At 53.5% G+C, this 13,472-nt stretch overlaps 2 protein-coding genes across 2 annotated transcripts in view; one reads left to right on the top strand and one right to left on the bottom strand.

Moving 5' to 3' along the window:
• LOC142824458 (uncharacterized) overlaps nucleotides 1–13,472 on the bottom strand; it is a 376,972-nt gene that overhangs the window by 110,894 nt on the left and 252,606 nt on the right. Inside the window, 2 exon segments of the mRNA XM_089773350.1 lie at nucleotides 2,246–2,268; nucleotides 4,875–5,105. Coding sequence (XP_089629476.1) covers nucleotides 2,246–2,268; nucleotides 4,875–5,105 — 254 coding nt within the window.
• LOC142820484 (uncharacterized) overlaps nucleotides 8,975–13,472 on the top strand; it is a 65,680-nt gene continuing 61,182 nt past the window's right edge. Inside the window, exons 1-3 of the mRNA XM_089773369.1 lie at nucleotides 8,975–9,162; nucleotides 12,509–12,624; nucleotides 13,183–13,242. The gene's annotated coding sequence lies outside the window, so the exon portion shown is untranslated. The remainder of the gene's footprint in view (nucleotides 9,163–12,508; nucleotides 12,625–13,182; nucleotides 13,243–13,472) is intronic.

The following is a 13,472-nucleotide window of genomic DNA, read 5'->3' on the forward strand; positions in this document are numbered from 1 at the left end:
TATTATTAAACACTAGTGCTGAGTGTTTGCAGGATGAGATCTTCTGATCCCATGAATCTTAAGATATCATCAGTCATCCAGTCTGACCCCCTCAGTGGCAGAAGCCATTACAATTAGTCCAGTTACCCAGGCACAAAGCTGTTTCCCAACAGTGTATTTTCTACAAAGTCCCCCAGTGATTTGAAGACATCAAGAGATGGGAGAATCCATCAGATCTTTGTTCGTTTCAGCAGCTAAACCTCTTCCCTATCAAACATTTGTGCCTCTTTCTTGTCTGAAATAGTCTGGCTTCAGCTTTCAATTATTGGCTCTCACTGAGCCGTATCCACTCGACAGGGCAGGTAATTCATTTTCATGGGGGGAGGGGCAAATGGAAAGTGGCTGAGAGCTACACTTTTTGACGACATAAATGCAGGAAATGGAGGATCCAGGATGGGCATTGGGAGGAGGAGGATGCTTGGGGTAACGGTTTGGGATGCAGGACAGATAGAAGGGACTAGGAGGGAGGTTGGGTGAGGGAGTCTTTCAGCCTATTTATTGTTTGAAACCATCCCCATATTGAAACTGACTGAGCAGTGAAATCTGAGCCTGAAGGTGCCGTCCGTTTTGTGCTTTAACTTCACCCCTTTAGCATCACAAACCTATAGACCAGTGTTTCTCCAAATGTCCACAGATCCCCAAGTAGCACCCCTGGGGCTCCTCACTGATCACTGGGTGATTTAGGGCTGTGTGCACCATGGTCGCTGGGTTTGGTGGTTAACTCCAATGACAATCCCATGAAGATGTTTTCACAGGAATTCTCACATCACTTAAAGAATTTCCACCAGCAAACTCACCTTGTCTGAAAGCTCCAAGGGATTTTCCTCTTGCTCTCTCCAATGCAGAGGGCAGAGCGTCTAGTGGGGGAAGGGATAAGCGAGGTGAGATTCCAGGTTCTCCTATTTATAACAATGTCCCACTCTGAACTCTGCGTTTCAATTCTATCAGAGACTCACTCAGGTATTTAGTATGAAAGTCTGAAACTTTCATTTCCTCTCTCACTCGGGCACCTCCCAGCAATGGAGCCAATATCCCTGCAGCCTCACACCTGTCCCAGGAGAGAGAAGCTGTAAATGAGATTTACTCTTCCCTCCTCATTCATTTGGTTTCCCATTCACTTAACTGCCTCTTGTCATAAACTGGAGCTGTGGTGGTGGAACACGTGGCCATCACAGTAACTTTAGCCATTTTGATCTCTGAATGGGAGGTTCAGTGTTTGCAAACCCCTGGTTCTATCTGCAAGCAGTTGGGTCTGTTTGCTCAGTGTCTCTAAGGAGAGCAGACAGACGGGGCCATCATTCTCCACGTGGGAATTGAGGCAGGGGAAGTTTGGCTTCAGAGGCCAGATTCAATAGTCTCAGATAATTGAACTGCTTTTCCCTCATCCATCCCTTCCAGGTACCTTTGAACTCCCTCAGAGTCTCCGATAGAGCAATCGTTTTCTGGGAGAAATCTCTGATTTGTTCTTCCAGTTCAGGGGAAATCTCTTCCGGAAACTGGAATTGCCCCGTCTCACACCTGGACAGAAACAATTCAATGTGATTGTATGTCGTTTACTGCTGATAAGTTAGTAAGTCTCAGCTCTAAACAGGCCTGGAGTTGGAATTCCTCCAATTCTCCCAGCCTGAGAGCAGGGACAACACATCCCATGGCCATGCAACCTTCCCCTCAAAGATCCCATTTCTGTTCTTCTGGCCTGGGGAGACTGGCTGGGGGAGTAAAGGGGAATAGAGTCTCCATGGCCAACTCACTCCTTGGCCTCTAGATGCTGAGGGACAGGAGGTTCCCATGTGAAGGGCTGAAGGAATCTGTCCACTAGGGATTAGACTGAGACACCAGCTCCCCTCTCCCCAGCTCCTTCCGCACAGGTCTCCAAACAGCCCTTGAGTGGGACAGACTCTTGATCCCTGCTGTCCTGGGCTGAATGTGCTCAGTGCCCAGCAGTGACAGGCCCATGTTCCATCCCACAGTCCTGCGGCAACCAATCCCCAGGGAGGTGACAGCTCTAAGAAACACTTGCTCAGACTGTGCCCTGAATGGGGAATTCCAGAGTCTAAAGTGCGAGGATGAGACCCTCAGAATTAAATGCATCAGAGATATTCATATCTAACATCTGGCTGTAGAGCTCTAGGGAGATGTGGTGCTAACATCTGCTCCAAGCCTTTTCCCTGCTCTGTACAGTGTGAGAGGAGTGAGAGCCACGTACCTACTCAGGGTGCTTCTGACGTCCTAGAAAAAAAGACACAGAAAAGAATCTCAGCCCCATTGGACACACACAGGGGACCTCTGAGAAGGAATTTTGCAAACCTAGGAAGAGAGGCCCTGCCCTGGTCCCAGGAACATGGATCCCCTGAGTGAATGGGGCTTTGCCATTCCTGAGGGTACGTCTACACTACAACATTAATTCGAACTAACTTAGTTCGAATTAGTTAATTCGAACTAAGCTAATTCGAACTAACGCATCTAGAACTAAAAACTAGTTCGAATTAGCGTTTTGCTAATTCGAACTAGCGCGTCCACATTAAGTGGACCCTGAACCAGGCTTAAGGATGGCCGGAAGCAGTGCCGGCAGGGCATGAGAGGAGGACTTAGAGCGTGGAGATGCTATCTTAGGCTAGCCGAGGGCTGTGCTTAAAGGGTCCCGACCCCCACCCCAGACAGACAGTTCTCAGGGTGCCCCGCTTGCAAAGCAGTCCTGGCTTGGAGTGCTCGGAGTACCCACACTGGGCACATCACACCACTCGGCCATCAGACCGGCTGCACTTGCCACAGGCTGCCATCTGGGGAAAGGGGGCAATTGGGGGGCTGCAGGAGAGCTTCCACCCCAAAAGCCCGCAGAGCCAGCCCAGTCCTCCCCTTCAGGGGCGCGTACCCCATTCGTCCCTGTGACGGCGCATTGGGGGTCCCCCATCTCCTGCACCCCAAAATGGCACAAACAGACTTCACCAGCCGGTGGAACAGAGGAAGTTTATTGCCTCTCCAGGATACAGCACAGCACAGATGTAGTCTGGTCACAGAGCTGGGCTAGGATGCCTCAGGCCCCCTTGAGATGGGGGAGACTGGGCCCCTAAACTCCAGCCCCTTCTCCTAGGCTCTCCTCCATGCTCTCTCACAGTAACTAACTAAATTCCCTTCCAGCCCTGCCCCCCAGCCAGGGCAGCATTCCACCTTCCTTTGTTCCTCTCCATGGGGGGTGTCTGGCCACTGGTTCAACAAGTTTGGCACTACCTTTGCATAGTGAGGTTTTCCCTGCTGGGTCTTGCTCCAGACAGCAGGGGTCACCACAGCCCAGCAAGTACCCCCACTACGTCACAGTCCCTCACCTCCTTCCACTTACCCCTCCCTAGCCCCTCTTCTTGATGTACAAAATAAAGGACAATTGTGTTCAAAAATGGAATCTGTCTTTATTGAACAAAACTGGGGGAGACTGGGAAAAGGAGGTGGGAGAGGGGAAGAGAGAGGCTGGGAGAGGGGAGGGCAACTAAAATGATCAGGGGTTTGGAACAGGTCCCATATGAAGAGAGGCTAAAGAGACTGGGACTTTTCAGCTTAGAAAAGAGGAGACGGAGGGGGGACAGGATAGAGGTCTCTAAAAGCAGGAGTGGGGTGGAGAGGGCGCATACAGAAAAGTTCTTCATTAGTTCCCATAAAGAAGGACTAGAGGACACCAAAGGAAAGGAATGGGTAGCAGGCTTCAAACTAGTAACAGAAAGTTGTTCTTCACAAAGCAAAGAGTCAACCTGTGGAACTCCTTGCTGCAGGAGGCTGTGAAGGCTACAACTAGAACAGAGTTTAAAGGGAAGTGAGATCAAGTCATGGAGGTTGGGTCCATGGAGTGGTATTAGCCAGGGGATAGGAGTGGTGTCCCTGCCCAAGGTTTGTGGAAGGCTGGAGAGGGATGGCATGAGACAAATGGCTTGGTCACTGTCTTCGGTCCATCCCCTCCAGAGTCCCTAGGGTTGGCCGCTGTCGGCAGACAGGCTACTGGGCTAGATGGACCTTTGGTCTGACCCAGGACGGCTATTGTAAGCTCAGGGTCGGGTGGTCTCAGTGGACCCCCTTGATTTTCATGCACACCTGCTCCTGGTTGGCCAGGCTGGCAGCTCTCCTGCCCTAGACGGCCACTTTCCTGTGCCTAGTGCGGAGATCGTGGACGAGGTCCACGATGTCTGCACTAGCCCAGGCGGGTGCCCGCCTCTTGCGGTCTCGGGCAAGCTCCCGGGAGCCGCCAGCCTGGTCCTGGGAAGAGGGGGAGGGCTGGGGGGGCATCAGGTGGGTGGCTCAATCCATGCCAGGTGCAAGGTCTGCTGGCTGGGTGCTGGCAGGCTTGCACCTGGCACGGGCACCGTAGCCAGCCCATGCCCCTTTAAGAGGTCCGGGGCCGGGAGGGGGGCAGAAGAGTTTCCCTGATGTTGGCCAGAGTGGCCGCCAGGGAAACCTGGGGAGGGCTAGCCTCCCACTAGTTCGAATTAAGGATCTACACAGCCCTTAATTCAAACTAGTAAATTCGAACTAGGCTTAATCCTCGTGGAATGAGGATTACCTAGTTCGAACTAAGCGCTCCGTTAGTTCGAATTAAATTCGAACTAACGGAGCGCTAGTGTAGCATCTATGAAAGTTAGTTCGAACTAACGTCCATTAGTTTGAACTAACTTTGTAGTGTAGACATACCCTAATAGATCTGTGCCTGTACCTCTACAAAGCACAAGAGTCATTCACATGGCAGCAATGCACAAAGTGTTACACTGAGATCTGACAACTGGGACCGAGCACTTCTGATTCAGGAGCCCCTCTTCGCTGTGTGAGGAGCTGGGATGTTTGTACCTCAGTCTCACCTGCAGGAATTCACTTGCTGGCTTCTGACATGTCCCCTCCAGTTCCCCAATCCTCTCGCTGATACGGGAAATCTGCAGAGAGAGGTTCCTGACAGTGTCAATCTGGAACCTCCCAATCTCCTCATCTAATTTCTCCAGCTGGGCTAGGAGTCGCTGCGTTTGTTCCTCCAGAAACTGCTGCAGCTGCTGAAACTCAGCCACAATCATCTGCCTCTTGGCTTGGGTCCATTTCTGTTTGAAAACAGGGAAAGGGCTGGTCAGGGGCATGGATGGAGCCCACGGCCCTTTCACAGGGAGCTGAGTGCGCAGTAGGGAGAATTTCTTGGAAAACTCTAAAGTTTGCCTCTGTGATTGCTAGGCAGATGCGTCTCTCACAGCATCTCCTTTGCCCCGTGTTCCTCTGAAAGGGAAGTTCCCATGTCTGTCATGGGCAGCATCTTTTGTTATTCATGGGCTCTGGGAATTCATATCCAGAGCACCAGGGGGCAGGACTCAGCACCAGCCTGACAGAGATACCCAGGGAGGAAAAAGAAGCAAACATATAAATACACCAAGTGAGCAGACAGTCCTTCAGGGGCACATTCAGCTCACCTGGGGAAGATGTCTGGGAAAGCCACAAAGGATGGACATTAACTCATGCACGGACATGGATGCTCAAGGCCTTTTTACACATGGATCTCACCCAGCAATTCATGATCCAGGAGAAACACAAACAAGCCCAACCTCACCAAGGCCACACAGGAGTCTGCCTCCAAACTCAGCCCTCCCACTGCCAGTCCCTGCTAGTCCATAGCCACAAGCACTTACCAGATACTCCTGGCTTTTCCCTTCAGCTGTTGTTTTCCTTCTCAGCAGCTTTTCTCTCTCCTCCCTCAGAGTCCTCAAATGAGTCTCCAATTTTTCCTGAAGAAACAGATATAAGCACGAGGGCAAACCCCATTAGATGTTGGGAGCCCATTTATCTGCCTTTAAGAGAGTCCCAGTTTTGAGGAACTCTGCCCTTGTCCAGCAGGGACTCAGCCCTGGACATGGCTTTGTCCATAGAAAAATACACAGGAAGAGACTGCGAATGCAGCAGGACACCTACGAGCCTAGGGACAGATCGGTGGTGGCATCTTCAGAAAGAATGATGTAGGTGGTTAATAATACTAATCACGTAACCAATTACAATTTTATCAGTGACAGTATTTTTTAACCTGCTGACAGGCAGGATTGGTAGCGGAAATGGGCTCTCTTGGAGCTAGGGATCTCTTGCGAGGTCTGCCAGGGTGGCCACAACAACTGCTGGCCAATGGGAATGCCCAGCAGCTGCAGACTGACGTTAGCTGCCAGAGGCAAGTGGGCACGTCAGGGGCAGTGGGGAGTTTAACCGGTAATTGGCACCGATAAACGTTAGCTCATCAGTTAACCAGTTTGAACTCTTGCTACAATCCAGTTGAATCCCAGTTCTGCCTGGCATAGACCTGTGCTTCCTGAAACCCTGCTATGGGTGGAGTGAAGGCGCTCAGGGCCCCACACAGCATCCAGCCCAGCAACCTCATCTAGTGCCAGCTGCTGCATTACAATTTAACCCCTCACGGAGCAGCCCTGAAGTTCAGCATCCCAGTGGGAAACCTCTTCTCCCTGCTGAGCCTAGGACTTTACAAGGCATCTTTCTCTCCTAAGAGCCACACTTCAGCACTGTTCAGTGATGCTGAGGGACAGGGAGCAGTGTAGTCTAACCATTGGACCAGGGTTCAGGACCGAATTCTATCCCCGATGTGTTTGGAGACTATGAGCAACTTGCTGCCTCACCTTCCCTTCCCACAGTTTGTCTAACTGGACTGTGACCTGCTCAGAGCAGGGACTTTCCCGTGCTGGGTATTGTGCAGGGTCACTGCGGATCTGTAAGGCAAATGACAGCTTATTATTCCTGTTCATCCAATCAGTAACAGCTTGTAATCTCCACTTCTCCAGTCCCAAGGCAGCTCACTGACAGAGTGGCTTGTAGCTCCTGTAATCTAAACCTCTCTGATTATTAACACCTTCCCTTGTGCAAACACCCCTCTCGCCACCAGTGAGGGCTGGGTTTAAGGATTTAGAGCCTCAGAGAAACATTTCCCACATCAGGTATCTGTAAAGACTTGACATAAGTTGCCACAAAGCCAGAACATTTACTTTTTACTGCATCTCTTTAATCATGAAGGCTTTACAGAAGTGGTCACCAACCAGTAGATCGGGATCTACAGGTAGATCTTGGAGCCTCTGACAGGTGATCTTGACTGATTTGGCTAAGTGGCTATCAAGTGCAGCACTTCAGCTGCCCCCTCTCCCTGCTGCTGCACATCTCCTGCCCTTTGCCTTGGAGCTGTTTCCTTCTCCCACCCTGCATTCTATCTCCACAAACAGAGGGAGTCTGTAGGCTGCTTTTGAGAGTGGTGCAGGGGCGAGCCTTCCTCAGCCCCACTGCACCACCACAGAGGAGCCACCTGTAGCAAGCAGTGTGCAGCTGGAGCCTGTATCCTGAATCCCTGTTCTAGTCATGTACCTCTCCTGCACCCCAAGCCCCTTCTCTAACCCTGAGCCCCCTGAACTCAAACTCCCTTACAGAGCCTGAATCCCCTCCTGTACCCCAACCCTCTGCCCCTGCCTCATGAAAGGGAGATAAGATGGGGGAGGGAGAAGGGATGCAGTGAGCAGAGGCGGGGCCTCGGAAAAGGATCACAAAGGAGGTGGGGCAAGGGTATGTGGGCTTGAGGTAGATCCTGGATTGCACTTAAATTCAAAAAGCGATACTTTAAAAAGCTGGAGACCACTGCTTTACACTGGTTGGTTCACATCTGTGGCCGGTAACAGTCAGTGAAATTAGCCTGTAATTAAAACCCAATGTTATTTCCCATCACTCTGGACAGTCACTCTGTACCTTGTACTCCTGGGCAGCTTCCTGTTTGGTCATCACCATGTGAGCCTGGGATCTGTCAGACACGACACAGATGGGAGTTTGATCCTCTTCACAGAACCACTTCAGAGCCTCCTGGTGCTCCCCACACACCCCGTCCCGTCTTGCTCTCTGTGCTGCCTGGAAACTCAGTGGCTTGGCTAGTTCCACCACGTTTGCCAGCTGCCGGTTGGGCCGGAGGGGTCCCTGCTGCTCAGTGTCTCTGCCCTGAGGGCTGAGGGGGGCCTGGCAGGAATTGTGCCCACACTCCAGAGCGACAGGGGCTGTGAAATCCTCCAGGCAGACGGGACGCGGCGCTTCCTCCCGGACACTTTCCACGGGGCTCTCTGCAGCCATGGCTGCCGCTGGGCTGGGACCGGGGCCGTGTCACTGTCCTGAGCTCAGCAGTGGGGGGGCAGGTCCGGGGGGGGGAGGGGGGGTTGAGGCACCAGCACTGAGGACAAAAAAACCCCCCAGCAGGGTCCATTGGGCCTCCCCCGCCCCCCATCGCTGTGCCCCTCATGGCAGGGCCCTTCCCCACTCTGCAGCCCCCTCACAGCAACAGGAAGCAACAGCCCGAGGGGGAGGCCATCGCCCAGCGCCGGACCCACCCGCAGCGCAGGACGGCGGGTCCCAGCCCCTCACGCTCTGGCGGCTCCTCCCCGCAGCGAGTAACGGCCCCAACGGCCCCTCACAACGGCTCCCGGCTCAGAGAGCGCGGCGCATGCGCATTAACCGCGGCGCAGTCTGGTCCCTTTCCCTGCCCGCGCGCGGAGCGATGGGCGGGACCCGCCGAAAACCCGACCGCGGCGGAGTAGAACGGGGCGGCCCGTCAGACCGCGCATGCGCAGCAGGTCCGTGACTCCGACCAGACTCCAACGCCAGGGCTTAGCTCAGACCGGGCGCTGCTTGGCCCCGCCCCCGGCCAGAGGCTACTTCCGCTTCTCGGAGCCCGGGCCGGCTCGCAGGTGGGGCGGGGCTTTTGCAGCGCGTGGAGCGACCCGGGGGATTCCCTCCCTGCCGGGCTGGGAGTGCGGCCGGCGCGCGCTGCTGGGGTTGCAGGTTCGCTCTGGGCCCCACGTGGCTGCCCGGGCGGGGGGAGGCTGCGGCGGGGGCGCTGGGACCGGCCCTTTGTTGCGGGGGCGGGGCCGAGAGATGCCCACGTGGGCCAGTCCCGGCTTCTGCCCAGCGCGTCTGGTGGGTCCCGGGGCGGCGCGCGGAGGGGGGCGGGGGATGCTCACCTGAGAGCCGGTGCCACTGCGGGCTCCTGCCCGGGCACTGCGCATGCGCAGCGGTTCTGGCGCCGCCCTGGCCCGTCTCTGCCCGCGCGCTGCGAGTGTCCCGAGGGGACGCGGCTCCACGTGGACTTAGGTCTGGTGGGGGGAGGGGCGAGCGGGGACTCGGGGAGGCTTCAATATGCCCCGCGCCAGCGTTTGGCACGTGGCCTGGAGCCTGGGCCGGGCCGCCCTGCGCACTGGAAGGGAGAAGGGGCAGAGGGAGGGGCTTGTGCTGAGGGGAGGGGGAGGGGGATGCAGGGAGAGGAGGGGGTAAGGGCATTGGGGGAGGGGGAGGTGCTGGGAGAGGAGGGGGAGGGGGATGCAGGGAGAGGAGGGGGGAGGGGGAGGTGCTGGGAGAAGGCTGGAAGGAGGGGCGGGCGTGAGGCGGGCGGGGATGGAGCCACGTGTGTGAGGGCAGAGGGGCATGAGGGAAAGGGGGGCAGAGGGTGGTGGGGGGTGGGGATCAGGGAAAAAGAGGGCAAAGGGGGCGGGGGCAGTGAGGGAAGGGGGAGGCACCAGGAGGGTGCAGGGGGAAGGGAAGGTGAAGGTGCCAGGGGATTCTGGGGGTGAAGCAGAAGGGCGGACACCTGCAGGGGAGGGACCAGCACCAGGAGGAGAGAGGCAGGGCAGGTTTGTAGAGGGAGGTGTTAGCTACCCCCTCCTCATCCCCTCTCCTAACATGATCAACGTGGGGCTACTGGAGGAGTGGGCACAGGGGGACACACCCCTTTTTTCTGGTTTTTCTCCAAATGGGGGAGGGGGGAGAGGCCACAATATTGTGCTGCCCTGAGCCCTGCAAAACTCTCATCCGCTCCTGGTGGTTAAAGCAGTTTCCCCAGTGGCCCTGGTAAGGGGCCTTTTTATTTGCTTAAACATTTATTGTAATACTATATGCAACTCGGAGGGGCTGAGCAGGCTAAGGAGGGCTGCAGAGACCCCCCTGCACTTCGCCCTGCCTACTCTAGCTGTATGTTTGTTCTCACTGCATTTTAAAGGTGTTTAAAATGTAAAAAGAACACTATAGACAAGACAGAGTCTCATAACTTTTCTCTTATCTTATTCCTGGGACTCTCAGAATTGCTTTCCCAAAACATTTCTGAATGGTGTACTGAAGTCCATCTACCAGGGGCGTCAAGAGGGCATCTTGTTCCTTTGCAGTTTTGAAACCATCAAGTATAATTTAAACTTAAAAAACAACAAATGGTCTGGTAGCACTTGATAGACAACAAAATATACGGATGGTATCATGAGTTTTCGTGGGCACAGCCCACTACTTCAGGTGACCGGAGTTTTGAGTTTAGGCTGTACAGATGTATTTATTTTGGCTCTGCACAGCCTAAACTCAAAACTCCAGTCATCTGAAGAAGTGGGCTGTGCCCACGAAAGCTCGTGATACCACATATATGTTTTGTTAATCTATAAAGTGCTACCAGACTGTTAGTCTGTACAGGATAAACTGAAAAAAAATTCTCTGCTACCCCCTGAAGCTGGTATAATTTATGCAGCTGCACTCCATTCCATTAGTGTACTTATCTGTGCTTGGATAATATTTAGTGCTTTCACCAATGGGCCCATAACCATGGCATATTCTGCCAATAAAACCAACTCTGCTCGATTCAGCCTTTTGACCAGCCAATACATAATGTTAATAAAAATACAGACTGATCAGCGGGGGGGGGGGGGTGTTAACAAAAAGAAAAGCATAACACAAAGAACTGCTTCTTGCATACTGAATGTGGAGTCCTGGGACCCCATTTCTCATGGATCTTTCTTGTTCATTCCGTATGCACCGAATTCTCTCCACAGCCATGAACACAGAGTTCCGTCCTTTCTGGCATGGCCGAATGAACTGTGGCTTGCGTTCTGCTTCCACCAGTTTTGCTCCAATTGCTGAGTGTTCAATTTTAATTTATAGTGCTTAGCATCTGGCAAAAGTGGGCCTGGCCATCTTTTTTTAGAGGTCATTTGATTCTTCTTGTACCACATCTATAAATGAAACTAGATTCTGCAAGTGGCAGGCTCAATGTTGGTGTTTTAGAACAATTTATTCACGGTTGTTATCGCTGTCAGCGACGTCTTCAGTTTTCTGAAATTCAGCTTATCAACATGGAACCCTATTGTTGAAAACACAGTTGAAAGACATCTCCTCCCCCCCCCCCCCCCAAGAAAAAACCCCAAGCCACATTAATATGTCCCCCAATTGATATACCATGCTGGGAACAATACATTGAGGAGATCCTAGGGGAAGCTGTGACTCCATCCCCCAGCCAGACATCCTCTGGTCCATCCCTCTCTCCTGCCCCCTGCACTCCAGGTCCCCCATCCAGACCCCAGCTGCTCTCCACACCTGAGGATTCCCCTGCTCTTGGCACCATGACTGCACCATGCCAAGCAGCAGGGCTGGCAGTGGGGCAGCCGTTCCAGCCAGGCACTGGAGGAACTGGGTGCGAGGGGGGGGCAGAAGGGAAGGGGCTTGGATTAAAGTTAGGGAGCCTGGTCAGTGGCCAACCCTGTTCACCGTGCTGCCCAAGAGTGGTTCTTGTTCTGCCCTGGCCCAGCTGATCTCCCCCCCCTCCCCCCAGTTACTCCAATGCTAAGAGCTGGATATGCCGACTCAGGGACTTCCCCGTGGGCTGCACAGGGGCTGGTAGGGAGCTTGTGGAACCGCAAACTAGGTGTTCGACAGCCTGGGCCAGTGGCTTTCCCTGGCATCTCCAGGAGCCTGTTGGGCCAGGGGCTTTCAGTCCCAAACTGGACACCTGTCTCCCTCAACCCTCCCCCTCTCGCCCTGTCCCCATCCCCTCACAGCTCCCCTCTCCCACCCCTCATAATTTCTGCTCCTCAGCTAGGGAGACCCACTATGCAGGCACAAGTGCTGGGGTCCAGACATCCGATCTGGGTGTAACTCGGCGTGTGCATTGCTGCCATGTGAGTGACTGTTGTGCTTTGCAGTCACAGGCACAGAGCTATTCGAGATGGCACAGCCCCATTAGCTCACGGAATCTATGGCCCTGGGGCCAGGTCAGGGCATCTCTTCCCCATATTTGCAAATTGCCTTCCCCGTGTGGGCTGTTTGGAGACCTGTGTGGAAGGAGCAGGGGAGGGAGGAGCTGGTGTCTCAGTCTGGTTCCTTGTGGGCAGATTCCTGCAGCCCTTCACCTGGGAACATCCTGTCCCTCTGCGCTTGGAGGCCAAAGAGAGAATTAGCCATTGAGACTCAATTCCACTTTTGTCCCCAGCTGGTCTCTCCGGGCCAGAGGTGAAGAACAGCAGTGGGACCTTTCAGGGGAAGGTTGCATATCCATGGACTGTGTTGCCCTTGCTCTCAGGCTGGGGGAATTCAAGGAATTCTAACTCCAGGCCTGTTAGAGCGGAGACTCACTAGCCAAATCTTATCATCTGTAAATGAAATAGAATCACATTGAATTGTTTCTGTCTAGGTGTGAGACGGGGCAGTTCCAGCTGCCAGAAGAGATTTCCTCTGAACTGGAAGAACAAGTCAATGCTTTCTCCCAGAAAACGATTGCGCTGTCGGAGACTCTGAGGGAATTCAAAGGTACCTAGAAGGGATGGAGTAGGGGAAAGTTGTTTAACTATTAGAAACTGTTGAATCTGGCCTCTGAAGCCAACCATCCCTGCCTCAGTTCCCACATGGAGAATGACGGCCCCATCATGCTGCTCTCCTTAGAGGCACTGAGCAAACAGAGTCAACTGCTTGCAAATAGAGCCAGGGGCTTGCAAACTCTGAGCCGCCCGTTGGTGTCAAGGGATCCAAATAGGTAAAGTTAATGTCATGGCAACGTCTTCCCCCAGCGCAGCTCTAGGTTATGACAAGCGGTGGTAAGTGACCAGGTGGGAGGGGATGAGGAGGGAAAAGTAAATCTCACTTTCAGTTTGTGTCTCCTTGGGCGGGGATGAGGCTGCAGAGATGTTGGCTCCATTGCTGGGAGGTGCCCAAGCAAGAGAGGACACGGAAAGTTTCAGACCTTTTCATACTAAACATTTGAGTGTATCTGTCTGGTCTCTGATACAAGTGAAATGCAGAGTTCAGCGTGGGGACATTATAATAAAGAGGAGAGCCTGGAATCTCACCTCTCATCCTTTCCCCCACCAGACACTCTGCCCTCTGCACTGGAGAGAGCAAGAGGAAAATCCCTGGGAGCTTTCAGACAAGGTGAATTTGCTGGTGGAAATTCTTTAAATGATGAGAAAATTCTTGTGAAAACATCTTCATGGGATTGTCATTGAAGTTACCAACCAAACCCAGTGACCACGGTGCACACAGCCCTAAATCACCCAGGGTATGTCTACACTACAGAGTTAGTTCGAACTAACTTTCATAGGCACTACACTAGCACTTCGCTAGTTTGAACTTAATTCGAACTAGCGGAGCGCTTAGTTCGA

This window comes from Pelodiscus sinensis, chromosome 25 (genome assembly GCF_052426305.1).
Source record: "Pelodiscus sinensis isolate ZL-2025 chromosome 25, ASM5242630v1, whole genome shotgun sequence".
NCBI classification, from domain to species: domain Eukaryota; kingdom Metazoa; phylum Chordata; order Testudines; family Trionychidae; genus Pelodiscus; species Pelodiscus sinensis.